The sequence below is a fragment of the Gymnodraco acuticeps genome, unplaced genomic scaffold (genome assembly GCF_902827175.1).
Source record: "Gymnodraco acuticeps unplaced genomic scaffold, fGymAcu1.1, whole genome shotgun sequence".
In the NCBI taxonomy this organism is placed as follows: domain Eukaryota; kingdom Metazoa; phylum Chordata; class Actinopteri; order Perciformes; family Bathydraconidae; genus Gymnodraco; species Gymnodraco acuticeps.
In genome coordinates this window covers 5,563,191-5,590,894 of record NW_022990238.1, presented here as the reverse complement: position 1 = coordinate 5,590,894, position 27,704 = coordinate 5,563,191, and the positions used below count along the sequence as shown (strand labels likewise).

At 41.6% G+C, this 27,704-nt stretch overlaps 1 protein-coding gene across 3 annotated transcripts in view; it reads right to left on the bottom strand.

Annotated features, from left to right (window-relative positions):
- Positions 1 to 5,955: 5,955 nt before the first annotated feature.
- The window catches only part of col5a3a (collagen, type V, alpha 3a), a 48,420-nt gene continuing 26,671 nt past the window's right edge, over positions 5,956 to 27,704 (bottom strand). For all 3 annotated transcript variants that reach the window (XM_034220340.1, XM_034220341.1, XM_034220342.1), the window contains 44 exons: positions 26,866 to 26,910; positions 26,470 to 26,523; positions 25,437 to 25,481; positions 25,014 to 25,067; positions 24,357 to 24,401; positions 24,161 to 24,214; positions 23,945 to 24,052; positions 23,312 to 23,365; positions 22,933 to 22,986; positions 22,796 to 22,840; positions 22,566 to 22,619; positions 22,184 to 22,228; positions 21,759 to 21,812; positions 21,595 to 21,648; positions 21,352 to 21,405; positions 21,139 to 21,246; positions 20,726 to 20,815; positions 19,723 to 19,776; positions 19,420 to 19,527; positions 18,992 to 19,099; positions 18,837 to 18,890; positions 18,599 to 18,652; positions 18,150 to 18,257; positions 17,961 to 18,014; positions 15,559 to 15,612; positions 14,164 to 14,217; positions 13,980 to 14,033; positions 13,775 to 13,882; positions 13,622 to 13,675; positions 13,479 to 13,532; positions 13,231 to 13,284; positions 13,082 to 13,135; positions 12,867 to 12,974; positions 12,422 to 12,475; positions 12,263 to 12,316; positions 12,071 to 12,178; positions 11,922 to 11,975; positions 11,354 to 11,389; positions 10,843 to 10,896; positions 10,442 to 10,742; positions 10,140 to 10,252; positions 9,923 to 9,991; positions 8,939 to 9,172; positions 5,956 to 8,253 (listed from right to left, as the gene is read on the bottom strand). In XM_034220340.1, coding sequence (XP_034076231.1) covers positions 8,107 to 8,253; positions 8,939 to 9,172; positions 9,923 to 9,991; positions 10,140 to 10,252; positions 10,442 to 10,742; positions 10,843 to 10,896; positions 11,354 to 11,389; positions 11,922 to 11,975; positions 12,071 to 12,178; positions 12,263 to 12,316; positions 12,422 to 12,475; positions 12,867 to 12,974; positions 13,082 to 13,135; positions 13,231 to 13,284; positions 13,479 to 13,532; positions 13,622 to 13,675; positions 13,775 to 13,882; positions 13,980 to 14,033; positions 14,164 to 14,217; positions 15,559 to 15,612; positions 17,961 to 18,014; positions 18,150 to 18,257; positions 18,599 to 18,652; positions 18,837 to 18,890; positions 18,992 to 19,099; positions 19,420 to 19,527; positions 19,723 to 19,776; positions 20,726 to 20,815; positions 21,139 to 21,246; positions 21,352 to 21,405; positions 21,595 to 21,648; positions 21,759 to 21,812; positions 22,184 to 22,228; positions 22,566 to 22,619; positions 22,796 to 22,840; positions 22,933 to 22,986; positions 23,312 to 23,365; positions 23,945 to 24,052; positions 24,161 to 24,214; positions 24,357 to 24,401; positions 25,014 to 25,067; positions 25,437 to 25,481; positions 26,470 to 26,523; positions 26,866 to 26,910 — 3,375 coding nt within the window. In that variant the 3' untranslated portion in view covers positions 5,956 to 8,106. The remainder of the gene's footprint in view (positions 8,254 to 8,938; positions 9,173 to 9,922; positions 9,992 to 10,139; positions 10,253 to 10,441; positions 10,743 to 10,842; positions 10,897 to 11,353; positions 11,390 to 11,921; positions 11,976 to 12,070; positions 12,179 to 12,262; positions 12,317 to 12,421; positions 12,476 to 12,866; positions 12,975 to 13,081; positions 13,136 to 13,230; positions 13,285 to 13,478; positions 13,533 to 13,621; positions 13,676 to 13,774; positions 13,883 to 13,979; positions 14,034 to 14,163; positions 14,218 to 15,558; positions 15,613 to 17,960; positions 18,015 to 18,149; positions 18,258 to 18,598; positions 18,653 to 18,836; positions 18,891 to 18,991; positions 19,100 to 19,419; positions 19,528 to 19,722; positions 19,777 to 20,725; positions 20,816 to 21,138; positions 21,247 to 21,351; positions 21,406 to 21,594; positions 21,649 to 21,758; positions 21,813 to 22,183; positions 22,229 to 22,565; positions 22,620 to 22,795; positions 22,841 to 22,932; positions 22,987 to 23,311; positions 23,366 to 23,944; positions 24,053 to 24,160; positions 24,215 to 24,356; positions 24,402 to 25,013; positions 25,068 to 25,436; positions 25,482 to 26,469; positions 26,524 to 26,865; positions 26,911 to 27,704) is intronic.

The following is a 27,704-nucleotide window of genomic DNA, read 5'->3' as shown; positions in this document are numbered from 1 at the left end:
GACCTTCAGCACTCACTGGATCGGTTCGCAACCGAGTGTGAAGCGGCTGGGATGAGGATCAGCACCTCCAAATCTGAGGCCATGGTTCTCAGCAGGAAACCGATGGACTGTCCACTCCAAGTAGGGAATGAGTCCTTACCCCAAGTGAAGGAGTTCAAGTATCTCGGGGTCTTGTTCTCGAGTGAGGGAACAATGGAGCGTGAGATGGGCCGGAGAATCGGAGCAGCGGGAGCGGTACTGCAGTCGCTTTACCGCACCGTTGTGACGAAAAGGGAGCTGAGCCAGAAGGCAAAGCTACCGGGCCATTTTCGTTCCTACCCTCACCTATGGTCATGAAGGATGGGTCATGACCGAAAGAACGAGATTGCGGATACAAGCGGCCGAGATGGGTTTTCTCCGCAGGGTGGCTGGTGTCTCCCTTAGGGATAAGGTGAGAAGTTCGGTCATCAGGGAGGGACTCGGAGTTGTGCCGCTCCTCCTTCGCGTCGAAAGGAGCCAGTTGAGGTGGTTCGGGCACCTAGTTAGGATGCCACCTGGGCGCCTCCTTAGGGAGGTGTTCCAGGCATGTCCAGCTGGGAAGAGACCAAGGGGTAGACCTAGGACCAGGTGGAGGGATTATATCTCTTCGCTGGCCTGGGAGCGCCTTGGGATCCCCCAGGCAGAGCTGGTTGATGTCGCAGGGGAAAGAAAGTTTGGGGCTCTCTGCTGGAACTGCTACCCCCGCGACCCGACCACGGATAAGCGGGAGAAGATGGATGGAGATTCTGGTTTGTTCAGGGAGCAAAGCATTTAATCATTACATTGCTGCTCTTTCATCTAATACGAAAAAAAGGCGTGCATATGGGACTTGACAAAAATTGGCTGTTTGATGTGTCCCAGAGGAAATAGATAGAGAATCGGGGTTCAACTAAAGACCCCTGCCTCTGCTGTGTGACAGTCATAGACAATTACGGTTGCTTTAAGTTAACACTGGCCTGCTTTAAATTCTATACACCCATCTTTATACCCAGAAGAAAACGGTAAGGACAGCATCAAAGTATGAGAATGTTATCATCAAATTGAAGAAGAAACTATTCAATAATCTTCTCTAATTATTTAGAATTTGAATATTAAAATGTTTGAATGTTAAGGCCTTAGAAGATAGCAACCAATCAAATGATTATCTATTAAACTCAAGGTGTTCTGTTGATTGAAAAATGTTCTTCAAATGCAGTGATGATAACAGTCTTCCCAACTCTCTCTGATTACCTCTGTGCCAGGGAATTCACCCCGGAACTATTCAAAGCCACTATTGTGTGACTTAATGTGAGTTTGTAACGTGTGTGTGAGTGAGAGATGAAAGTGTTTTTTTGCAAGTACAATGTACAGTATGATAAAAGAGAAAAACTATTCTGAAGTAGCAAAAAGTTATTGAGAAAGACAGACATAGAAAGTGAGTGACTTCAGGAATAATTCCCGTTTGCAGATTCAAAATATCGCTTCATGTCTCAGGTCTGTTCTGAATTATTGAAGAGCAGCAGAGTCAAGCCCAATTGTAATCATTACGGTGAAACATACGAAAGCATAATTCAAACGTTGCCAGTTGCACTGACAAGGGGAAATAAAATGCCATTTCCCTTCAGCAGGTGTATTGATTAAGAGGCCTTATCTGTTTTGCTGGCATTAGTACAGAGATAACCCGGCATAGGTGGTTTTGAACAAGTGACAGTAAACATATTGCCGCCTCTAACCACTATATGCGTTTCAGCACCCTCGTAGCTCAAACAAGATATTTTCTCCAAATCTCAGTTTACATTAAATAAGGCTTTCCTGCATGGTCTGTCACACAAGGCGTTCTGCTTCCCCTGCAGTTCACCTCTGCCTTTGCAATATTTATTGCAAAAGGCCTGGTGTCCATGAAATTCTGCTACATCTGATTCTCCACGATAGAATAACAACCGCGTCGGTGGCACATTGATTATTCACACAGAAAGAGACCAGGAAATGAAGGGACAATATTAAAAGGGTTGGAGGGGTAGATTTTTGTTGCATTCAGAACCTCAGACAACAGAACCAGACTTATTGAGCTGATTAGTTTTCTCTGGCTTTTTAACTGAGGTCTGAGCAAGTGTACTCCCACAGCTGAATAACTCAGTCGCTGTCTCTCTCACACTTTTTCCATCGTTGCCTCGTTTGATTAATGGGAAAAAAATCATCTCTATTGAGCGATAGGATCATGCTGTTACCTCTTCCTCTCTCTCTCTCCTCCTCTCTCTCCTCTCTCTCTCTCCTCTCTCTCTCTCTCTCTCTCTCCTCTCTCTCTCTCTCTCTCTCTCTCTCTCTCATCTGTTCCTCTCTCTCTCTCTCGTCTCTTCTGTCCGGCTTACTCTCATTCTCTAACAACATCAGGAGAAACACACACACAAAGCCCAACACAGATCCCCTGCGATTATAACTCCTGTTTTACTGATAAGGGCTAAGGTTTCATTAGCACTGTCTTCCTTGGATTTATGAACAGCGTGTGCAGGTTTATAAATTGGCTTAGTGATTCTACAACAGAGGCACTGTCAAGTTAGACGACTATCGCTCTTTTCCTCTCTCTCCTGCTCTCTCATTCTCATCATACATCAATTTCCCTCTGTGTCCCTCTCCCACTGTGGTAAATAAGACACCACTGATTACTTTGGCTGTCTTGGGGAGCTTGACAGATAACTCGACCATCCTTTTTACTGGGGACTAAGTAAAGTGATGATGGCACAGCCTGTAGCGGTTGCTGCTCTGGCAGTGGCCACTGTGAGGCTGCGGTAAATTAGGAGAAGAGTGTATGTGTCTTGTGTGTGTTGGAGGCGGCAGGGATGTTCTCAAGCTGTGAGTATGAATATGGGCTCTGTTTCTGCCAAATAATCATCTTTCACACTCACAGGGCCCATGGCTTCCGAACCACCACGAGAACCATAGCTCTTTGTCCACTCACCTAGGGATTTATATCCCCCTTCCTCGGCTTCAAGTAATTTTTTCAAACTGATTCACTAATGTTAGCTTTACCGATAAGCGCTTTTGATGGAAGAGGCATCTGCGGAAAAGATTCCCCCCACCCTTCCTGAGATAAAGGAGCTGTGGATGGGACATGGTAGCAGAGGCGCTTGCCTGCACACTAATAAGAGTAACCCCTGCTTAGCCGAGTGCTCATGATTTCACATACCCATGCAGCCACATTTACAGATCTACGCATGAAGGAGCATGTTCAGCACACAAGATTAGATGATACAAAGTTATTTCCCACCACTTGGCTAAACTGAGAGCAGAATACATATACACACACATCAGTGATGTGGAAAATAATGTTTGCATTTATCAACTGTGACACAACATCCGGATTTGGGTGGATGTATTGAAACCAAGGGGTTATCCCTGATCACCTGGAAATCCAGATATTTCCAGTGACTCTCTTCTCTTTTAATGAACTGTCTAATTTGTAGATTTCTCACTGTGACTTTGTGACACATTCAGTTTAGTCATAATCAATGTCACTGGAGAGAAGCCGAGACCATGGGAAACTGCAGGGGAATAAGAAGGGAGACTAGACAGTCCAACAAAAAACAAAGAAACATCTCTAATATGTTCTACTCCAGAATAATGAGACAGAGATGTGAGAAGAGCAAATGAGAGAGAGGGAGTCAGAGAGAGAGAACAGCAGGAGATGGAATAAGGGAGGCAATCTTGTTGCCAATATGCAGCAACTGAGGATCATCCTGAGTCCTGCCTGTGCGTTTACACTAATGTACTCCTGGGCCAAAAATAAGCTCCTCAATGCCAACTATAGACCTTAAAGCGCTGCTCAAATATTTGATGGAAAAGCACAGAAAAGCAATGCAGAGTTGGCCAAGAGCAAGTTCAATATTCTCAATCAGATAATGTTTGCAGATCAGAGTGCATCTGGTTACTTTTATATAAAAGTCCTGCATTAAAAGACAGGGTAGTAAGAGCAGTACAGGGGTGGTGTCTTCCAGAAAAAGTGTGCCCAACAAAAGAGTTCAGCAATCCTTTGAATTTCGTTACAATAAATGTTGTTTGAGCTTCACTGACAAAGTAATGAAATGTCAAAGTAAAAACCATTATTTTGTTATGTTAGTTGTTGTTAGTTCCTTTTTATGTAAAAACACCTCTCTTTGGGAAAGATCAGGTTGTGGTATATTAATATGGTACATGTATAAAGAATTACAACTATTCAAAAATACATAGATATATACAGTAAAAGCTTCCTGCTTTCTTCCATATCATCTCCATATATACCATGCATTGTTACATATTGTTGTCATTAAGCCTCAGCTCCTGCGACAGATGCTGCAAGCACGTGATGTAACAGGGAGGTTCTCTAAATTTGGCACAACCCTACGGATTAAAGAATAAACTGACTGTATTTTGATGGTCAAGTGTCGAGGTTACTGTGTCATGATTTAATTAGCCTATTATGAGTATTTGATACAAATGTCTAAGAGGAAAACATTAGAGACCATATTGGACCAGCCACAAAACTGCTGGTAATGATGAGTGTAAACTGCACATTGATTTGTGGTACGAATGATACAACCTAACATAAGACAGTTTAGGAACACCAGAAATAAATAGTTATTAAAATGATATCATTGTGAGTAAGTGTATGGCGTCATCAGAGATATAACTGAAAGGCTTTTGTACAATTATTTGTTATTGTTGTCTTTTTCAGGCACAGGGATTTAACAGAGATTCTATAACCCTCCACTCACACTTCCCAGCATTGTTGTTTATATGTTGTACGCATTGCAAGCATAAAATAACAATTTTCCTCACAGGATTTCCACTGGCTTTCACAAAGCTGAGCTACGGGATCAGCTGGATGAAGAGCTCTTCAGTGCTTTGTACAAGCTGGTTTATATCTGTGCAGTGGAGAGACTCACTGGTTTCCAAATGATTGCCATGTTTGAAAACATCATTCTGAGAGTTTACTCTTATAAACACAAGTAGTTACTGCAGCATTGCTATCTAACAAAGGTTTGGCTCTGAGCAGAATGCGTACAAGACTTTGGAGACACTGTCACAGGAATTGTGGGCACCAGGGGGAGAAATGTGAGGAAGGGAAAAGGGCATAGTGCTGTGGAAAAACCATATTGTCAGTCACACTGCTCTTCTGCTTTATCATTATTCTGAGTTAGTGGCAACAGATGACCTTTCCTGGTCAAGAGCTTACTGTGGTTGCAATTCAATTGAGTAGAAGGGAGCAGAAAGGAGAAAGAAAATAACCTTTATTCTAACATTGACGCTAACCTTGAACAGTGGGCCCCAAAGGGGATGAGCGGCTTGTACTGTAATGTGTGCGATAGAATAGGCTTCTGAGCGTGCATGTCTTTATGTGTTTATTGTGTAAGCACAAGAGTCTGTGCTGCAGATGGAGCAAAAAGCCATTCTTGCTTGTGTGTTTCTTGTAGCAACAGAGATATGAAGTCAGACGTAGAGAGAGAGAATGCGCACAAAGAAATTCAGGCACTGCTTAGAAATAAAGCACTCATTGCAACTTTAACCATTTATGCTTGTCTTTTCTTTCCTTTTATAAATATATACCCATCAAAAACAGCTCCAACTCCACTAAATTGACCAACTCTCGACAACCACATTTCTCATCCTCAGCCATTACTTTACTGACCTCTTCTCTGTTCCTCACCATCCATTTTACCCCGCCTTGGTTTTTACTCCAGCTTCTCCCTCGAGGACTTAAACAGAACTAATTGAAATAAATGAACTGAGGAGCCAATCAGAGTTGATAACATCGGCTGTGTGGATGCTGATTGCAAGCTTGTTGAGGGAATGTTTCAGAACTAGTTGATAATGAAGAGCCTTGTTTGTATATTACACTCTAACTGGACCGAGCAGACAGCCACATTCTCTCATGGATATTGTTATAACCCAGCTGTAAGGTCTGGAAAGGAAAAAGATAACATCATTATTTCATTTTGTTTTTATTCGCACATACATTTTTTGACAAATGAATTTGTTTTTCATTTAAGCAGCCGGTTACTGCTCATTAAGAACTCAGAATAACTGTACAGTATACAAAATTAGTACAACAAACACTATTCACAGGAGGAGCAGAGCAGGATCTGACGGAAGGAATATAACAAATATAACATTGGGAGTATGTTGCTAAATTACACATACTGGCGCACAGTCTACTGTTAAAGACGGAGGAGGTAGACTGAGCATTAACATTTCATTCGCTCAAGGGAAAATCGTTCATAAAATGGGATTCACATTCATATGTTAATGTTGTCAAATTGACAGCTCCATTTGTAAATTTGAAGAAGTCTCTGTTAAGGCCGACATGCTGAGCGAAGTGCAGTTAAAAGATAATCTAAAAACAAATCATGGAGCTGTTCCAGAGTCCGTGAATAAAGGAATAAAATGGCATGATAATTCACCCATGGTAATTTAAGAACAAGTTGGTTCTTGACTCTACAATTTTCTGAAAAAAAACAATATATTATTTTGTTTCTTTTGTCATCTTTTCTTTTTTTGTGTACCATACATGAACTAGTCTACAACTGCACCTGTGTTGCAGTATGACAATAAATGATTCCTCAACACTTAAAGAAATACAAAATTCTACAATGAATCTCAAGTTCTCAAATATTCCTTGATGGCATCATTCACTTTAGACTTGATGCTATTAATGCTAGTCTAGGTAGAGAATTGTGGAATGGTATGATATAATGTGGTTTAGGATGGATCTTAACTTTGAAAGCTATCAACCACATTGCTCTGAATTGTGCCTAACTGCTTTTCACTGGCCCTGTGAAATTGGCACAATCAGCTAGAAGATGTGCAAAAAACACAGTATACTAGTCCCCAGCCTCTGAGGGTGTTTCCTGCTGAAAGAGCAATAACCCTCTCCTGCTGTAGTTCTATAATCCTGCCCACAAAGACACACAAACACAGTGACACAAAATGAACAGAATCGTCTTTAGCACCAGTGAAGAGCAAATCATGTCAAATTAACGGCAACATACTTTGTCAAAATGTCAACATATGAACAAAACTGAGAAACAAAGTGTGGCGTAAAAGCAAAAACAGGTTATGTCAGCAGTTATAAAATGCTTTCAAGAGATGCGTGAAATGTCTTTGTATAAAGAAGTGCAGTTAAGCCTAGAGACAGTTTTAATTAGCATGCTCTTAATTCTTGCCCTGCAAATTCCCAAAACCTAGTTGCTCAGGTATGTAATCACAAGTTTATAGCACAGTAGAAAAGATTTTAGTCTGACATACTGTATATAGGACTGTAGTACTTATAAACACGGATGGCTCAAAAATCTTATAATTAAGCCTATGGAGGAAACCAGTCAAATAAAGGAAACAACCTTATCTGTTCAAGTAAGTGTTGGGTTCAATAATTAGCTACGCCTATTGAATACTAATCAAGGTAATTCACTGAGCAAACTGCAGTTGAAGGGTAAAAAGGACAATTTATCATTCTTGCATGCAGGTAATTAATTATGCTTCTTGTGTGGAATTAATATACTAGGCTAGTCCACAACTGCTATGCAATTGTTATTAGGGTGAAATCTGAGCATGCAAATGAGTATGACATTGTCTCTGATTTATGCCGTCGCAGTCTTTGTAAAACATTAGGTAGCAACCAGTTCATCTAAGGTCTGAAAAGTACCACTTAACAGACCCATACACAGAATGACAGACTGTTATTTTCTCGATCGGACACATTTGTTTTGTTAGTTGTCTTGATAAGTGGTCATCGTAAAGTGGTGCGGTCCTCATTATTCTCAAGGATAAATTAAAGCACAACAGTGAGAGAAAAGAAAAGAAAAACACTTAAATATATCAAATTGGAAATATTTCCCTTTGGTAAATGTGCTTTGTTCCCATTGGTACATGTCCTCTTTCTTGCCTTTCTTCTTATTGTTGTTACGCCATAGAACATATTTCATTGGCCACGGTAGAGTCTTAAATTAATACCACTAACCCAACACATACAGGAGCATGATATAATAAATATTGCTTGGGGAAGCAGTTCAAGTCCAATTTCTTTGAGTCAAACTTGCTGTGCAGGTCTTTTTGTTGTTGTTTGTGGTTGGCAAGATGTTAACCATTGAAGCATACCCGTCCAACTTGGAACCCAAACTTCTGGTTGCCGTTGCCAAAGTCTGCTGGAGCCACATCTATTATAGGGAGGAGCTCTGCCGAGGGGGAGTCAATCTCCAGAACAGTCCTTTCCTGACCTTTACGGAACTGAAAGAGAAAAATTAAAGCCATTAATAGAATTTGCTTGGCTTACAACTGACTAGCTCCCCCGCCTCTCTGGCACAAATCCCGATTTGTTAGCTACAACAGAAACACAATTGATAAACACATTTCTTTCATTAAAGGTCCCCTATTATACTGTTTTTCATCAATATATTATAGATCTCAGATATATACAAAACATGTCTCTGAATTGTTTGGCTCGCATTGTAGCATCCCATAATCCCCTCTGTTTCAGCCCTTTTTCAAAAGGGCTGATTCTCTGTCTGTTACTTTAGATGAAAATAAGGAGCCACTCCCCAAGCCCCTCTGAGAGATATTTGGTTAAAAATAACACAATGGTGCTCTAGGAGGAGATTCAGGTGATAAGGTTGGGGAGGGGTGGGGTTACCTTGGTTGGTTATTAGCTAATGGTTACACAAGCAAAAACATCGTTATGACATCATAAAGTGGCCAAAATCTGATCAGCTCATTTTCAGTTTTTATATAAATGGATCAGGACAAAAAGTGAGCCAATCTTTTTTCCTGAAACTTTCAGAATCTCTTTACACAGAGGGGACACATGTTGATGTAGAAAAGACATGAAAAAATGGATTCTGCATAATAGGTGACCTTTAAGGCTAATTGTTATCAGTCGAGCTAGTCCCTTCTTCTGGCATGTCTCTGCACTGACCTGGCATCCATCATGCACTGCATTAATGAAGAGGCTTTTGGCTTGTGTCAGCTCCTCATCATTGCTGCCCCGGAAGCGGAGGGAAAGCTGGTAGGAGCGCGAGGTTCTGTCGAACCAGCCTGCCGAGTTCTGGCAGGTATAGGTGAAGCTCTGCTTGGCCGTGGCACTCAATAGTTTCAGGAAGGTCAGCTGAACTACATGCACAGGGTTCCCATCCCTGTCACTGTAGGAGAACTAGGTGACAAACACACAGAATCCAGAATGAGAAAAATAAATGCATAAACAAGTTTCCTCTATAAGAGATGAATCCACAGAAAAACACATCATTTTCTATAATCTGCTAATATAAATTTCGAATTTCACTATATCACAATTAACAAATGTCCTAGCTTGTGCTGACAGATGACTTTCCTTGAGCAATGGTGAAATAGTGATTCTCAGAAAGTATTGTAACAGCTGAGGAAATTAAGAGAAGGAAAAAAAACCTATGCCGATCCAAGGACATTGTTCAAGAACTGCAGTGAATTGTAAGTGTGCTGGTAGCTTTGCGATTGTCTGAGAGGGTTTTGAGACCTCTGATCAGGAACTCTTGAAAGGCCAGAGTTCTGAGCGTGCTATCCTGAATGCTAGTTGAACAGAGAGCTAGCATTGCCTCTGTGTGACTCATCCAGTTGGCTGAAATCAACTGATGGTAATATGAAAATAGTTTTCTCATTGCACAAAGTCTAATAAATTGATACCAAATTGTACAATTTGCAAATATACAAATAAACTAAAAACGCTCTCATGCATTCATGTGCACTTTGAAGTACAGACGCCCACATGCCCAACCTTTCATGTCAATACACTAGTACAAATGCTTGCAACTCAATCATATGCAGGGGTATCATTCGAACACTCTCAATTAGGATAAGTCATTTAGATGAAAAAGACTGGCTGGCATTTGGAGCCAGCTGAGATAAATGGAAGGAGGTTATTTTTTACCTGCTTTCCTCTCCTGTATTGGCTGAACCAGCTTCCTGGCTTCTCTTTGTTCCACGCTGCTAATTTCACCTGGACAGAGAAAAAGAGAAAGAGAAAGATTTTTACAGGATGTTGAGTGAAGTCTTAGGCTCAAGGGATATATGGAGGGATTTGTGCCTTGATGTAATATGACGAGGTTGGCTTTGTAAAGGCTGACAGCAAGAGATCGCAGACTTACATTCTCAATCCTCTTGTCAGGGTAGAGACATGTCTCTCCATCAGCTGTGAAGTTACAGTAGACCTTGATGGAGTCTCTGTTACAGCCCTGGTTAGGATCAATCCAGTAGTCTCCTAGAAAGTGCACAAAAAAGACAAGCTCTGGATGTTGATATAATTACTGCATCAACGATAACAAGATGATAACAAACAACTGGCTAAAAAAGGAGTGTAGAATGGGTTCCAGTTTTTACTGGATTATTTTCCATTAGAACTTTTTTGGTTGTTAAACGGGCATAAAGTAAGAAGCACTGTCTTTTATACCATCTTTGTAGTCAGGTTGGACCATCATTAGCTCTTTGCAGGTCCTGGCAGGGCTCTCAAAGGTTCCAAGGGGTCTTCTCATTATCTCCACCTCTGTTTTCATAGAAGACAGGGTGGCAAAGACTTCTTCCATTCCCTCAGCGTCCTCCAGAGGTTGATCTCCCTGGAGGAACTCCTCCATATCCAGCTCCACATCTTCCTCCGTGGATGAAGCTGCTCCTCTTGCCCGATCCGAGTGCCTTCGCTTCTTCCGCCTGCCCTCCCTCATGGGCAGGGGCTCAATCATTGAAGCGGGGGGTCCCTGGAGGTAGAACAGACAGGTGAGCAACATATAATAAGGAATGAAAGAGGGTAAAGCTGGCACTGAGAAAGCCATGATCTGAATAACTGGTGTTACTCACTGGGGGTCCTGGGAGGCCAATTCTGCCTGTATCTCCTCTGGCACCAACGAGACCCTGAAGAAAAAGAGAGGACAAAACTTTGTGTCAATCACGTCTCACCTGGTCACACCACTCACACTTGGCTAAATCCCGGCTTTATCCAGACAGATATGACTGCTGCTTTATAGGATTATCCAGCTGTGTGCATCAGCACTCTGTGGTCAAAGCCTGGCTCTCAAGACACACTATAGTGGTTTTCATAACATCACACACACACTAGAACCAAATCCTATTAAAAGGGCCCGATGGAAAATCCCACACAAGGCAAGTGTGGCTGTACAGCAGGCTTTTAGTTCCAAAGACATGTGGTAAACACAGTAGAGCATTATTATTATTATCAAGCATGGTACATTTAAGCCAACAATCACACTTTTTCTCTCCTACCCAGCAGATGTTCCCAGCAGATGCTAGCCAATCAGCAATGTACAGCAATGGCAATATACAAATAAATAAGACGGATTACTGAACTTACCATTTCTCCCTTCGACCCTTTCCCGCCAGCTGCACCCTAAAAGTGGAGAGGAGTAAAAAGCAGTTAACACATAAATAACATTAAACTGTTAGATAACTATCTAATTACTCAAATAAGCACTGATCAATACTAGTCAACTATTCACCAGAAAATAAGGCACCTGCTTGACAGGGCAGGTTATGGTCAATGTTATTACTATCACTGCTGAGTAAAAATTGTGCAATTACAGGGCTTTCAAATTGTGCTTAACTTATTGAAGATGGAATCAATTGTAAAAGCCCTGAGATCATAACCTTTTTAAATAAGCACTCATCGAGTTCACTGAATAATTGATCAGCCAATTTGGATCAGAGTTATAGAACAATGGCTGTAATAGGTGAGAGGCTATGTTTAAAAGCCTCATTTCATTCATTGTTGTAATGTTTATATACAGTGTATATATAATAATATTTGTTTTTAACAAAAGATGGCTGAAAATGCGGATACAAATGTAATTCAAATATGTATTAACACAATTTAACAGACCATAATTAATAAGTAAATATTGTTGTAACAGTGCTGCACTTACTGACAGTCCAGGTGGTCCCAGTGGGCCGGTGGGACCAGAAGTGCCGCCTGCTCCCTAGAAATAAGGAAAAGCATATCTCGTTGGTGAACTGAACTTCCTCCTTGCAGAAGTGTATCAGATGTATCCAAATATATTGCAATGACATATACCTCATCTCCCTTAGGCCCTCGGCTCCCCTGGTTCCCTGGCAGGCCTCTGTCTCCCTTCTCGCCATGTTCTCCTGGGGGGCCAATTAGACCGATCAACCCTCCATGACCCTGCAGACAGAGACATGGTCATCAGTTTTGTTTCCCAGGGTTAAGGCTAGTGCAGAGAGTTCTCTTTGTCAAGGACATACTCACTTTTTCTCCCTCGTTTCCAGGGTCTCCTTTTAATCCGAGGAGTCCTAGTGGTCCCTGTTAACAATCACAGATTAGTTAATTGGCCAATGCTGTATATTCTGTACATTTATTATTATAAATGTCCCAAGCTTCTTTAAAAGCCAATTATAAGGATCTTACTATTGGTCCTGGTGGTCCAGTTTGTCCTAGCGGCCCATTTAAACCTTGCTCACCCTAGAAAAGAAACATTAGAATTAGATATTGGCTTAAAAGAAACAGAAGCCAGGATTAAACACAAATGGTATACCGTATGTTGATTATTGTCAGTTATGTTGCTTCTAGGGCTGTCTGATTTGGAAAAACTAAATTGTGTAGTGATCATTTTGATCTATATTGTGATATGATTCACAGTTTTAAAAGGATATAATAATGGTATCATTATTCCCATTTTCATTGATAAACTGTGAAGGCTGTTGCACATTCTCAATTTTCGTAGAAATGCTGTTGCATAGGAGGATGATTCACCTGATGAATGTCTAAGGACTGAAACGTGTCAGTAGTAGCCTACATTTCATTGCAAGTTAACAACATTGATCAGGAATCCCCTCTTCTCTTGTGTACTGACCGCAGAGCCTGGGATGCCTCGGAGACCTTCTAGGCCAGACCTCCCTGGCTCCCCTTGGGGTCCCACTGGACCTGTCTTCCCCACCGGACCATGGTCTCCTAACGCCCCCTACAAGCCAGAGGCATGGACACACACAGCGAGGCGTTAGGCATAAACTCACCTCAAAGGTTTTGTTGTAATGCATTACCCGGCTCAGTGCAACCCATTGTCTTTACCTTGGCTCCCTTCATGCCCTGCTTCCCTTCTTTCCCTGCGGGACCAATATGACCCTAGGGATAAGAGAGACAATGGTGGTGAGATAATAGCAATAACATAAATATACAATACACATAGCTCACGAACGTATATAATATATTTATCGTACCCTCCGTCCAGGAGGTCCTGAAGGGCCTGGCTCCCCAGAGGCTCCTAGAGGTCCCTGCAAAGAACAGAAAAAAAGGATTAGGTAAAAAATAAACACTTTTCCAACCTGTCACTAAATTCTGAGAATAATTTCTATCCATAATGATGGGCAAAACATCAATATGTCACAGAGAATATAGACTTTAGCTAAGCATACAGCATAAAGCTACTAGTGCTGTCAACATGTAAGAAGTGGGTAGAAATGCTTACTGCTTTGCCGGGATCTCCATTGTCTCCTTTAGGCCCAGGGCCACCATCTACTCCCTGGGTAAAACATTCATATAGATGAAATGAGCAATTAAAGGGTTAATTAAAACATGTATGATAAAACAATCATAACAACAAATACTCACATTGACGCCAACTTCTCCAGGAGGCCCTGCATCTCCAGGAAATCCAATAGGGCCCTGTGGTTAAAAACAGTGAGTCGGAAACCATCATGTGCCTGGCATAGCAATAACTGTTTGACACAACACAATCACTGTGTCAGAGAGAAAAAGACTTACGAGGTTGCCTTTGGGTCCGTCCTCTCCCGGTGTTCCTCTGGGTCCAGGAGGCCCAGCGGAACCAGGTGGGCCTGAGTCACCCTTTTCCCCCACATCGCCTTTACCCACCTAAGACACCAGCATGGGAAATGACAATCAATGAAAGGGCTAGGAAATGATGAGGTTGAGCAAGATATGAACGACTGATGGAAGTAATGCTACTTACAACAGTGCCGGTCTCTCCAACTGACCCAGGGTTTCCCGCTTCCCCATCCTCACCCTGGTAGAGAAGGAACACTCAGTAAGGTATAATCACAATCCACTCTCTCACACACAAATCCTGCATTCACAATGCACCATCATTCCATGTGCACAGATGCACTGTGTAGTTACTAATGGCAAATGCTGACCTTCTCTCCAACAAGTCCAGGCTGACCAACTCCACCAGTTATTCCAGGTGGGCCCTGTGGCAAGAGGAGAGGGAAGACAAATATCATAAAACAAGGGCAAGTTTGAAATATTCATTTGATTTTGAAAAAATCTAGTTGTTGGTGCAGTGTGTTGTTGTAGTTTGTCAGCAGATCTGCTCACAGAATGCTGAACCCACATCACATTATCACAACACATGGAAACAAATTGAGTGTCAGTTTGCTGTGGATAGTGTGTGCGTCACACAGTAGGGTGGATTCTATATCCCCCTCTCAACAATTTTGTTTGTGTATGCGCATATATGTTAGCGTGCATGCAAGTTTGTCAGTGTATTGTGCTTTTTCTCTTGAGACAAACCCAGTAAAAGCAGGTCTTCGGTAGAGTGCACAAACATGAACGCTGAGTACAGCCATACACTACTACAGAGCTCCTGCTGTCAGCTGCTTTCCTCACATGACATCCCACCACCATTCCGCTCTTTTCCGCTTTTCCTGTACCAATCCATTTATGGATCCCACCATTTATGCACCGCTGTATTTCCATGCTTCCTGTGATGAAGCACAACGTGGCACACACAGATTTTTGCAGCTTGCTGCTGAATAATTGACAGTGTGAAAGGCTGCAGCGAGATGGCCATTATGAGAGGTAAATATAACTGCCTCTCAGGGATGATAGTCCTATACTTCTTAATGATTCATAAAGCAGTAAATATAACTCTCTCCCAGGAATTGTATTCTAATAGTGTTTAATAATTGAAGTTTCAAAAGCAGTAGGGGATCTCAGTGGATCTGTAAAAGATGAGTGTCTGGGAAATATGATGGGAGTAATGATAAATGATTGTGCAGTTTGAAATGTAGTTAATCCTGTGTGTTTGATGGAAGTCTTCTTGATTCCAAAGCTGATACCCTGTCATATTTTCTTTATGAGTCAAAAAGGCATGCAACAACCATCACTTTAAAATATTAGCACTCCAATTCTTGCACAGGGTGTGTAATTTCAATATTGCATTACAGTAACAAAAATGCATTGACGTCCACTAAATCCTAATCGCAAAATAAATATGCCTCAATGATACATGCCTCAGAAAAAGAATTAAGGAACAGAAATAATGAGTGAACCAATTTTGATATATGTCAATGCTCATTATGAAATGGATTCTTGGTGCATTTCTTTTGTAAACTATTTGGACAATCGTATGTTGTTCTCTAATGTTTCAGAGAATTTGTTTTATGAAGATGGATATGATAGCATGTTGACATAAACTTCCTAAATGTTGCCCCACATTCTAACTGCATGTGTTTTGAGTAATAAAACCAGTTATGCTGACATCTGAATCCAAATATATGTAATTTAAATAAAAACATGCTTCACTCTACCTCTCCACCACTGGACCCCTGAGGACCCCGTGGGCCATGCTGTCCTGGAGGCCCCTGTTGAGAGAAATGTAATGTGTTATTAGGATATCAGTGCATACAGAAATGATGATCAACATCAATGAAACACAAACATAAATACAAGCTGAGTGTGAGCTGGAATTGAGCGAGTGCCCCCTAAATTAAATGTGTGTTAGAAGTCAGGCCATGGAGGATTGCTTATGTAATGGCCCCAGTATCTATGATCATTATGGTACTGACATGATGAAGACATCCAGACAGGTCATTACCCTCAATATGACACAAGCTCTGATTCTCCCCTCCGACCCGTTTCTCTTATTCTCCCTGTTTAATAAGAAACTTCTAGCATGTGATGTGCAAGAGCATAGTCTCTCAGCCACAGTGACGGCATCTGACTTTGCTGTGCAGCACAAGAGAGAGCAGCAAACAATTCATCCTAACTGTGCTTGGCTTCCGTTTCAGTTGAGTAGATGTTGAGCTGTGCTCTGAATCACTCCAAAGTCTTGGAGGGAGCGTTGTGTTGTAGAGTCACAGAGACCGACACACAATCTGCCCAGAGAGACTCTGTGTGGGACTCGAAGAAACACATATCCTTCTGGCGGAGAGATACTTGAGCATTAGAGGGGAGAATCCTGTGATCCGCAACGCTCACACATGAATGAAACTTTCCCACTGAGTCTCCAGCTTCTTTCTCTCCTCTCTTCGTCTCTCAGTCTTTCTCTCTCTTTCTCTGTTTCTTCCCTTTGTTTTGGTTCCATTCTAATGCATTGCCTCCCTAATCTAGCTGTGGAGAAGAGGAGCTATAAGGAATCTTGTTGAAATGTGTTCATGGTTGACAGCGTTGTGAGATGACTGTCACAAAGGAGGATGCTCATTAGACAGCCAAGGCTGAGGCTAATCTGATTAGCAGCTGTCACACCGTCTTCCTGCTCACAGCCAGAGCCCCGCCTCTTCCTTCCACTCTATTGCTCCACTGCGTCCTCTCTGTAACTCTCTCATTTGTTATTTATCCTTTTCATTTCTTTACATTCCTTTACGTCCTTCTTGCACATTAATTCATGGTCTACTGTCATTCACACTCAGCCTTGAAGATCCATCAAAAATTCAAAAGACAAGTTGAGATTGTTATTGTAAGGTTTCTTTTTTGCAATCATTATTGTGGATATTGATTTATCAGATCATGTAAAGATATAACTAATGCCAACAGACATGAGATATGAGGAACATAACCTCTGAGAGCAATTGACTGAAGAGTATTTGTCTCTAGCCTATGGCTGTATTCTCCCACAGCTTCCATAATAACACAGTATGCCATGGTAATACAGTTGATTAGTGTGCAGCTACTTAGCACAGCTAATGTGGGACGTTCATTGCTTTGAATAACTCATCAAACCCCACACAAAGTGCAAGCATTGTTCAATAGTTAAAAGTGTCATTGTGTCAGCTCACTGGCATGGCTTACTAGCTTAGTAGCTTACTAGAGCCATCATTAACCAGTCAAATAGTCTGCTTTGAAAAATGCCTATTCTTAGGAAACTACCAATTTAGCCGTTTTCCTCAGTTTCTCTACATATGAGGCTGATTAGCTTGTTTTGTGTCCAGAGTTGTCGAAGCTATACAATTACAAACACAGCTTTCAGTATTCTGGAGCAAATTAACCCTTTTCTATCTTCAGTTTTCAATCAGTCCTTTTTGTTAATATGCTAGCACAGATACCGTTTACTAATTTGAAGACATACTAATTATCAATGATTTTTTTTATCTCACTCAACTCAACAACTTCATTGTGTTTCTTTAGACTTCTAATATGATGTCATTACATTATTGATGAAGGTATACCTTATAAAAGTAGCATCAACACATCCATATCAGGACCAACCACGATAACAAAATAGTGCTTTGGGTTTCTGGCAGTAACGAGACATTTCAGTACCACCTGTTTGAATCTCAGAGAAAAAACTGAGCTGGGTAATTATCTCTGACCATTTAGTTCCCTCACACTAAAGGCCCACGTCTCTACAAAGAGTTTCCAAACCATTAACAGACATGTAAATGTACTGTATTTGCAAAAGTTCTGTGTTATACACCAACAAATCCTAGTGAATTATCCATTGTTTTTCCACTAATGAATGCAAACCTTTTGATCTTCAAAAATGATCCATTAAACTGTTTTATACTCGCTGCTTTATGCTTGATACTGGAGAAAAAAAGGTTTTTGGAAAGTGAAGAAAAGTTATGTCGATATCCAATATCAGTCAGCACCAAGACAATTCAAAGTCATAAAAAGTATGAAGCAAAGTGTAAGAAGACAGTAAAGTGGTGTTGAGAAAGCCTTGAGACTGACACTGGTGTTGTATGTGCTTGGATTACTGATAAGTACTTACCATTGAGCCAACATGCCCACTCTCTCCTTTGTCCCCCGATGGTCCTGGCATTCCCTACAAATAGAGATATGGTGAGGATTGCAGTCTTACACATGAAATGGAAACCAATACAAACTAAAGTATAAATATAAAATCAGAGATGAGCCAATAGGGAGACAGCCAGTTTTTTGATGGGATAGTTATTCTTACCTGCAGTCCAGAAGGACCAGATGCCCCCTTAAATCCTCGGTGTCCTTCATCTCCTTTCGCCCCGTTCATGCCCTGCTGCCCACGAGGACCTGGCTCACCATCTGCACCCTGAAATACACACAGACAGGTCAGCAATGTTAAAGCTGAGGTAGGCAACTTGGGAGGAAGCAGCTCTGTAAGCTACATTTTTAAAGTATTCACCCGAAAAAATTTCCTCTATCCAAAGCCACCCCCCCACTGCCTAAACCGTGACAAACTACCCCAATTGACCTCATCCACCAATCTTCCTTTGCTTTTTTCCAAATATTATACCTGACAAAGGTCTTGGAAAAGTTAGCTTCAGGACTTGTTTCTTATCTGCTGAATTGTTTGTCCCTGTGTTCTTACAGTATATTGATGTAATTATACGACTGTTTTTCTATTTGACATGTTGAGTTTTTATAACATACTGGTAGTCCTGGTTGGCCCAAAGGTCCTTGGATTCCAACAGGTCCAGACGGCCCCTAGAAAAACAGAAGAGCAGTTTAATACACATTTGCTATAGGACAAATGTTATTAAAATCCATTTGCTCATTCCACCACAATAGTATACATTGCTACAAATTATAAGACTATTTTTCCTCTACCTCCTAATGATGCAATGTAATGATGTGATGCCAGGACTATTGTCCTAAAATTAATACTCACAGATTCTCCTTTGTCTCCTTTGCCACCCTTCTGGCCTGATTCTCCTATCTCGCCCTATGGAGACAAATGCAAACACGTGAACACAACACAAATACAACTAATCCACATCCTTTATATCAGTGCTGCAGTCCATGCTGGCTGTTCCATCTCACTACCTTGTCTCCGTCCTCTCCAGGGGGTCCAAGATTTCCAGCAGCCCCTGGCAGCCCCAGAGGTCCTTGTTCCCCATCACTCCCAGCTGGCCCCACAGGCCCCTTCTCTCCCTGGGGAACAGGTGGGAAAACAGCAGAAATCAAGCAAGTGCTAGAATACTTATTATCCTCATATAGCAGCATGACGCATTGATTTAAATATCATAACAGGAGGGAAACGTGCACCCAAGCAGGCTTGTTCACATGTTTTGATCATAGCCTTTAACTCCTTTCTCCTCTTTTACCAGCCTCCTGCTCTAAGTCTCATAATGACACATTCCAAAAAAACAGCACATGTTGTTTGTTACCCAATGGTGGGAGGTGATGGTACAGTATATATTCATGGACATTGTCGCCTAAGAAACAAAAATGTGCAATGTTCCAAATCTTACTGGCTCGCCTTTCTCTCCCATCGGCCCAGCAGAACCCACGCCACCAGACCTTCCTGGCTGGCCAATAGCACCAGCCGTCCCAGCGGGGCCCCTCTCCCCAGTGGCACCCTGGAAATAGGAGGAGATAGAGAGTTGAGATGAGCATGTCACATGACTCACTCTCCGTTTTAATGTGGTGGTCACGATCAGGGATCACCATGGAAACAACCTCCTGCTTCATATATCCCAGCATTCTATACAACATAGACCCTGGGCAGAGAGCAGGGGATGGGATGAAAAGCAATTTAATAAAATGAGACTTACAACAGGTCCTGCAACACCAGGTAGACCCTCTCCTCCCTTCAAACCTGCAGGACCCTGGAGAGAAACAAAGACAACCGTCACACACAAACAAAAACAGCAATAATTTTAAAGGGTCCATGTCATGCTTTTCCGGTTATTACCCGTCCCCATGTGTGTTATGAAGGATTTTATGTAAACGGTCTGCAGAGTCAAAAACCCTCAAAGTACACCCTGTAGCGAGTACAACTCTAACACAGAAAAGACCTGTCTATATGCTGCCCCAAAACGCCTCGTTGGAGATTTCTCATTTTCCATTGTTTTCTTCCTGGGTTCTGTGACGTGTGAATACCCAAATCAACAACAAATGACCGGATGGACCAATCCGCGGTGCACCTCACACACCAGGATCCCTTGGCTAACTAACAGGGAGTCCCTGAACGCTGGTAATAGACGAGTTGGGATCGCGGAGAAATGCTCTCCGCAGACCCATTCTCACAGCGTTATAAACCTTTTTCTTACTCAATATCAAGCCACACTTATTGTTTTTACTTAGGCTGTGAGTGTTTGTGTGTGCTCAGGATGAGTTTCGCTTGTTCTCGCTGTATCGCCGACCCGGAAATCTGTCCGCTCCTCGCAGTAACGAGCCTCGCAACGTCCCGACCAATCAGAGCACACTGGGCTCACAGGGAGGGGGGCAGGAGCTCCAACAAGCCGTTTAGGACAGAGAGTGAATACTTGGTGAATACACATATCAGTAGAAATGGCCATGACATGGGCCCTTTTAAGATATCAGCTTTCATATGCAAAAACCCTTGTGTAATTTGCACACGTTTTATTATCTGGGACAGCAATGTTTGTATTGATTTCACATTGTCTGTGTTTGACATCACTGGCCAGATTTGACATTGAAAAACTTACAATTCTTACTTGCAAGCTAAACATTTCCAGAGAATCTTTTGAGAGAATCATTGAGTGAATCATTGAGTGATGCTGAGGATGTGAGATATATGGAAGTTTGCGTTACCATTGCTCCATGGGTCCCTCTGCTCCCTCTGAAGCCTTGCAGCCCAGTAGGACCACTTTTCCCTGCAGCTCCTGATGGACCTGGGTCTCCCTGGTAACCACACATACACACACATGTGATTAGATATACTGTAAGGCAGGAAGCCAGCAGACAGCAGGCCCTTATGCATTCATAAATCACACCAACCAGAAAGTCACACCAAGAAAGTACATTTATCTTTTATGAGCCATAATACCCTCAACACTGTGTGGTTTCCTCTTTTATTTATTAGCAAATTAGAGGAAAGAATGAGACCCAGGAGATAAGATATTCTGGCAGTGCTGAGAGAGTCCTTGGGCTTTATTGAAAATAACAGTAATAAGGTGATGCTGGCAAGTGATTAGGATCCTGTCATTATGATGAAAACTATTCACCTTGGCGCCCTCCTTTCCGGCAGATCCCGGTAAGCCGTGCTCTCCCGGTGGTCCCGGTGAACCTGGATGGCCTCTGTCTCCAGTCAGTCCTGTCTCACCAGATTTGCCCTGAAAATGAGCATGTTACATATCACGTAACAGTAAGCAAGTTACATATCACAAAAACCTGTAATCTAACATGGCAAATAATATACAATAGACTGTTCCCCTTACCTGTGGCCCAACAACACCTGGGGGGCCGGGGGGTCCATTTTTGCCTTGGAAGCCCTGAAGAATGAGACAAGTGATTTTGGTGACTCAGAGTTGAAACAGTCAGTAAGACGCACACAGGGAAGCCACTCAACTTGCACTCTTACTACACTAATTCAGTGCTAAAATCATCGCTTTCTACTTTTTAGCTGTGTTTACACATGCTGTGCTAAATATTAAGCTTTATTGAGATCAAAGGTGACTCACTGGTTCCCCTCTCTGGCCGGGATGACCTGGTAATCCATCTTTTCCTGATAGACCCTGGAAGGAAATCATTTTCTTACATCATTGTTATGAACTTAACAGAACCAAACGTGAGCATAAAACATTGGATGAGGTACAAATTAGGACAGGCATTTTCGTTAACTCACATTAGGCCCTTTTGTCCCTGCTTCACCATTTCTTCCCTGTGGTCCTTGGGGGCCCTGGAAAACCATTTGAACACAGATCAGTCTCAATCACCTTTGCTTCTCTTGCACTGATGTATGACATTGTATCTTTAATTCCAAGATATTTATTCCAGGACGTACATATATTGTCTTATTTAGGCAATGTGGGTTTTTCTCTGGAAGTTTTTCATTGTACGATGTGAGGGTCTAAGGATAGAGGGTGTCGTTTTTCTCATACTGATATTCTGAACAATCTGTGCTGTTGTATTTGCTGTAAAGTGTCTCTACTGTAGGCTATTTTTGTTATATGTACAGCACTTTGGCTCGACCAAAAATCGTTTATAAATGTGCTATATAAATAAAACTTGATTTGATTTGAATGTATGTACACTCTTATCCAATATTACCTGTTCTCCGGGTGATCCTTGAGGACCGTCTTGTGCAACAGAACCCTAGAAGGCAGAATACAAATAAAATACACAGTAGGAAAACAGGAGACATTCTTACTTGTTAAGGCTCCTGCCTGCAAACACAGTTTTTAGCTTTTCCAAGAAGGTCTTAGGGTGAGTGTGTATGACTGAAGCATAACCTGCCAGACAATCGCTTCTCACTGTAGCACATGCCTTGTCATCTTAAAGTGAAAAGCAACAACCAGTTCCAACTCGGTGTGCATATTCATCCATACTTTATGAGACAGCCAGGTGTGTGATAATGTGTAACTGTATGTGCTTAGGTCTTTGTTTATGTCTGTGTGTTCATGTGATTGTGCATGTCTCATTCTATGCGCACCTTTTCTCCAGGCTTTCCAGTGGGCCCCCTTGCTCCTCTTCCCCCCCGGGCCCCCTATAAGGAAACAAACAACAGTCTGATTATCACATGCATCAGGTGGGGAAAGATTAACAAACTTGTGCTGTGAAATCCCTGCAGTGATGTTACACTTGTGTTAATCTGATGGTATCTAATTAAAGCAAATACTGATTTATACATACAGTAGAGGACGTATCTTTAGGTGTACTCACATTAGGACCTCTTTGGCCCCCAGCCCCTGCCTGACCAGCTGGACCCTGCATTATAGAGATTAACAATTGTTTAACAGCACCCACACACAAAACATCTGAAGCAGTCTGAATGTGCTAAAAGTCACAACAGTCCTCACCCTTCGTCCTTTTTCTCCTGAGACACCGGCCGCTCCAGGGAAGCCAAGTGATCCCTGGAGACACACATAGAGGTTAATCAGCCTCAGCCCTCCATTCATCACACATCACCCCCAATGCCTCATTAACATATAATGAACTACTGTATCAAATTAAAGCAAATTTAATCCATGGTGCTCAACACAGCCTTAAATACACCATTCATCAACATGTAATGAATTTATGTCACTAATGAACGATTAATAAAATAGCCTTTTTTTAAAAGCCATTTATCATCCTTTATTTTTAATCAGACAGGAAACAATCCAGGCAAAGACACTCATCTTGCTGGAACCAGAGGAGACATTAACTGATTGTGATAGCTCATCAATGTTAAATCACCTTAGGACCTTGTCTTCCTGGGTATCCTGGCAATCCAGGCACACCAAGTTTACCCTGGAAAGAGCCAGGCACAATAAGAGGAAAACATAAACTAGAGAATGATTAAGATGAAAAGTGCATAAAAATACAAGATGTGTATAACATGCTGCTGACTATGCATGCAACAATACAGCCAGATAAATGCATATAGTGATGACAGAATTGTTGAATATATGCGCATTGGTTTTGTGTTGTCGCCTTTAGGAATGGACGGTGACCAGATGTAATAAATGGGCATTAAACATCTATATGTCCAGGATTTTTGATATTTTCAGACATTAATTTTATTGAAACCTTTGTCACAGCTAAATACTGGGCTAAAGTAATCTAATTCTACAATGAATTTAATTCCTTTATCGTCATTGAACAGGTAACATTAGAAGGGAAAAAAAAGCAATCCTGTCAGTGCATATCGCCATATCAACAAGCAATAAAAGAATACTATTTAACATAATGACTATAGCAACACAATGCACATTAAGATACAAAATGTCTGAAGGACTGGCAGACTATTTGATCTTCCTTTCCCTCTCTTTTGTGTCCAAACCTTAATTTGTAATGTAATTAAAATAGTTTTTTAAAAATAAAAATAACCTTCTCTCCAGCTATTCCGATAGATCCTGATTCTCCCAAGGGTCCTGACTGGCCCTTATGCCCCTCTGGTCCATCCTCTCCACGGGTACCTAGAACTCCGTTATCACCCTAACATCAAGAATGAAAGTAGAACGAAAATGACCATTATATCTCCACTCCATTGGAGAAAAAATAATAAAAATGGTACTGAGGCTTGTGAATTGTGGGCGCTCTCACCCTGTCTCCCTTCAAGCCCATGTCACCTTTTGACCCAGGGAAGCCATCTTCTCCCTGTGATGCATAGAGCAGAGATGATGTTTAAATATAACATATTTGATGATAAATGGCATCATTACATTGTAATTTGTCAAGTGTTTTTCCAGTCACAATACACCAGCTTTACAACAACAGAAACAACATCAGTTTTACTCACATTCTCTCCTTTGCCCCCCTTTAGACCTCTAATTCCATCCGCTCCCTGTTAAGTAGGAAAACAGTTATGTTACAAAAATGTCACGTCACTTACAAGACCACTCTGGACATCACAAAGAACTGCTTGTCTGCATGTTCAGCAATACCCCATCTTACTCACTGAAATAATTTATAAGTGTGTATTGATTTGCTCTTGACCTAACATTGCTATGTTATTGAGTAGTTATTGACCTTACAGTACATTCATTTCATACATGATTGCCATCAAGGTCAGGCTTCCCTGAAACTATGTCAAGCCAAACTACCAGATAAAATACCAGATGTGTGATTGTTACAGAACAAACACACAGCAGAATGCTGTTTCATGACAACTTTGCTTTTATTCCCCCAGTTTTAAAAGCACACTCAGTGAGAATGGACAGCTCCACACAGCTCTGCTCTATCTGACTTTACATCTATTCCATCCGTCAGACGTTCCTCACTCTGTTGTTAGCGGCCCCCTTGAGAAACGTGGTGCTTTCCCTCCACCTATCACCTGTCAGTCATAGACTGAAACAGCTTGTCCATCACAGGTAAACACACTCACAGAGTAACATGTTTGGAGAATACACATCACAGTCAACATTACACCTGAGATTGTGATGCATTGATGTCTCACCTTGACTCCACGGGTCCCTGGGTACCCAACAGGTCCCTGAGGACCTAGTAAACCCTACATAAAAAACAACCAGTTTAGTTTTAGACAGCCGCTGCCAGAAAAATGCATTTGTCTGACCAGTTATTAGTACACGTTGCACTCAGTCACGGTATCCTATCTTTGATTGTCAATAAGCATTCTCAAACAGGAAAAAGCTGACGATGCTAATGAGTGCATGCTGCTGACTCTAATGAGCTAATGCTCTTCCACTATAAAGTCAATGACATTGTAGGAACAGATTGATTATAATGATTAGAGCAAGCTTTATTGTAACCAGGTGAGTGAGTGCACAGTTACAATAGATTGTAAGAAACACCATGATAATGTACTTTTGATATCTTGCTGTGCCACAACAGTACAAGCCTCAGATATTCAGTTACCCACTTGGATGCCTTTCTCTCCCGACGGGCCCTCACTTCCTGGGTGACCCTGAAATTATATATCAGGAATCAGACTTAGCACTTCTGAAAATACATAATTATTGTATTACTCCTTGATGGACATGTCCATGTGCAACCAACCAATGAAACAGAGGAAACCATTGCCACTGGGAGTAAAGCACCATAAAACATTGTGTGCTACAAAGCGTTGCAGAACAATACAAGGAACATTAAGTGAAACTCATTAAAATGTGTCTAACTTCAATCTAAAGTTATTTCTGAGCATTGCAGCTGCAATATTTTTTATTATTTCCTAAAGCTCATACTGATATGGATCAATTCCAGAAATGCTTCCTGTGTCCCCCAACTGGTAGAACACAGAAAGTGTAGGATGGCAAATTGTATTAATTGTGCTTCTTTAGATTAATTAACTTTTAGGGTGTACATACATAAATGGCTATTTAGTAGTGATTATTGTGTGAGCTCTTTAATTTGTAAAACGATGTACCAGTCTCAAAAAGTGTTGACTTTTTATGTAGCTGCCATTGAGTAGCTTGAGCTGACTGAGGAAGAATCAGCAAGGGCCTGTCTGATTATATATATATTGTAAGGGGCTGAGAGGCAGGGTAGTGGGAGGCACCTACATTCCCACCGTCTTCCAATTAGCAGTATTGGGAGCAGGTGTGGAGACCTCACACCTGGTGCTAATCACTCCCTCAAGGGAGACAAAGCACACAGAGTTGCTCAGTTGTGTGTGGCACATGGAGGGAGCAGGAGGCTCCAAGTGTAAGGAAACGTTTTGGTAAGCTGGTAAGTCGGTTAGTGGCCCGGCTACGTAAAGCCTTTTTTTGGATTTGAACACTGCCTCTGTCATGATTGCTGCACTACCACTTTTCTCTTTATCTGCCCAGTCCTGTTACAATATGTGTATATATATACATAGACACTGATTGTGCAAAGGTATGCATGGATACATGCATGTGTACTCTAGCATGCCTTTGTGCTAATGCCTGTACTGTATATGTGTGTATACTTACGGTAGGACCATCAATGCCTGGTAGTCCCAGCATGCCTGGTTTCCCCTGCGGACCCTGTATGGCACAGAAAGAGGAATAAGATAAGCTTACGATAAAATATAGCAAAAATATAACTTATGACTTAGAGACCACATTTATCATTTATCTTTGATGCTCCTTTACTAAAACATATTCTATTTATGACTTAGTCCACTTTTCTTCTTTTCTCAGTCTAGCCTCATGATGTGCAGTGGCCAAGGCTGTTTCTTCTGCCTGTGTGTGTTTCTTTTATATTGATTTCCTGTCTAGCTGTATCTTGTCTGAATGGGAGCTAGAAGTGGCTCCACTGGCATGGGTTATGTGATGACAGGGGTCACAGCTTTAATTGTGAAATTAAGTGAGAGACATGCAACCTACCTTCTCCCCTGGCAATCCGATGGGACCCTGAGGACCAGACAAACCCTGGAACAGAACAAAGCATCAATCAGGTTAAGTAGAGAGAGAGAGATTTTTTTTTTGTCCTCCTACAAAAAACTACCATGTAGGCCGATTGTTCATGCCCTTATTACGACCCAGAGACACTCAAACAGCTCTATGAAATGCAATGGAACAACGACAGACTTTACAAAACTGGAATTGGACGTGTCCAGCCCCGGCTCCAGAACTACACATGCTGGCTATTGTGTGTTTCGCAACATGTTCTATGGCACGTCTCTTTATAAGACGTTTTCGTATTTCCCACAATTAGAAGTTGCCAGTATTAAACTGTGTACACCCTGGAGGTTTAGGGGATACGAAACACAGTGGTGTTATCTTATCACATTTAAAACATATAATTAATAAATGGGTGAATTAATATACCCACATGACACCTAAGGTCAGAAGAGCTCTATTTAACAGCTGCATGGTCTTACGTCTGTGACCCCGCCTGTTGTTCATTGATAAGCCTGAAACATGCACTTGTCCAGGTTCAGAGGCACATTTTGTAAATATGGCAGTAGCCATCGATCATCTTAAGATAAGATAAGATATACTTTATTGATCCCAAGTTTGGAAATGTTTTTGTTACAGCAGCATGTACTACTTTGTTCTACTCCACTACAATTCAGAGGTTAACCTGGTATTTTTACTCCACTACATTTATTTTAGTTACTTTAGCAGATTCTGATTAATGATGTGAAATATAAACAACCCTTAAATCAGACTTTAGTTACACCTGAGTCAAATTCAGGGAAGGTGATTGTCAAGTGCCAAAA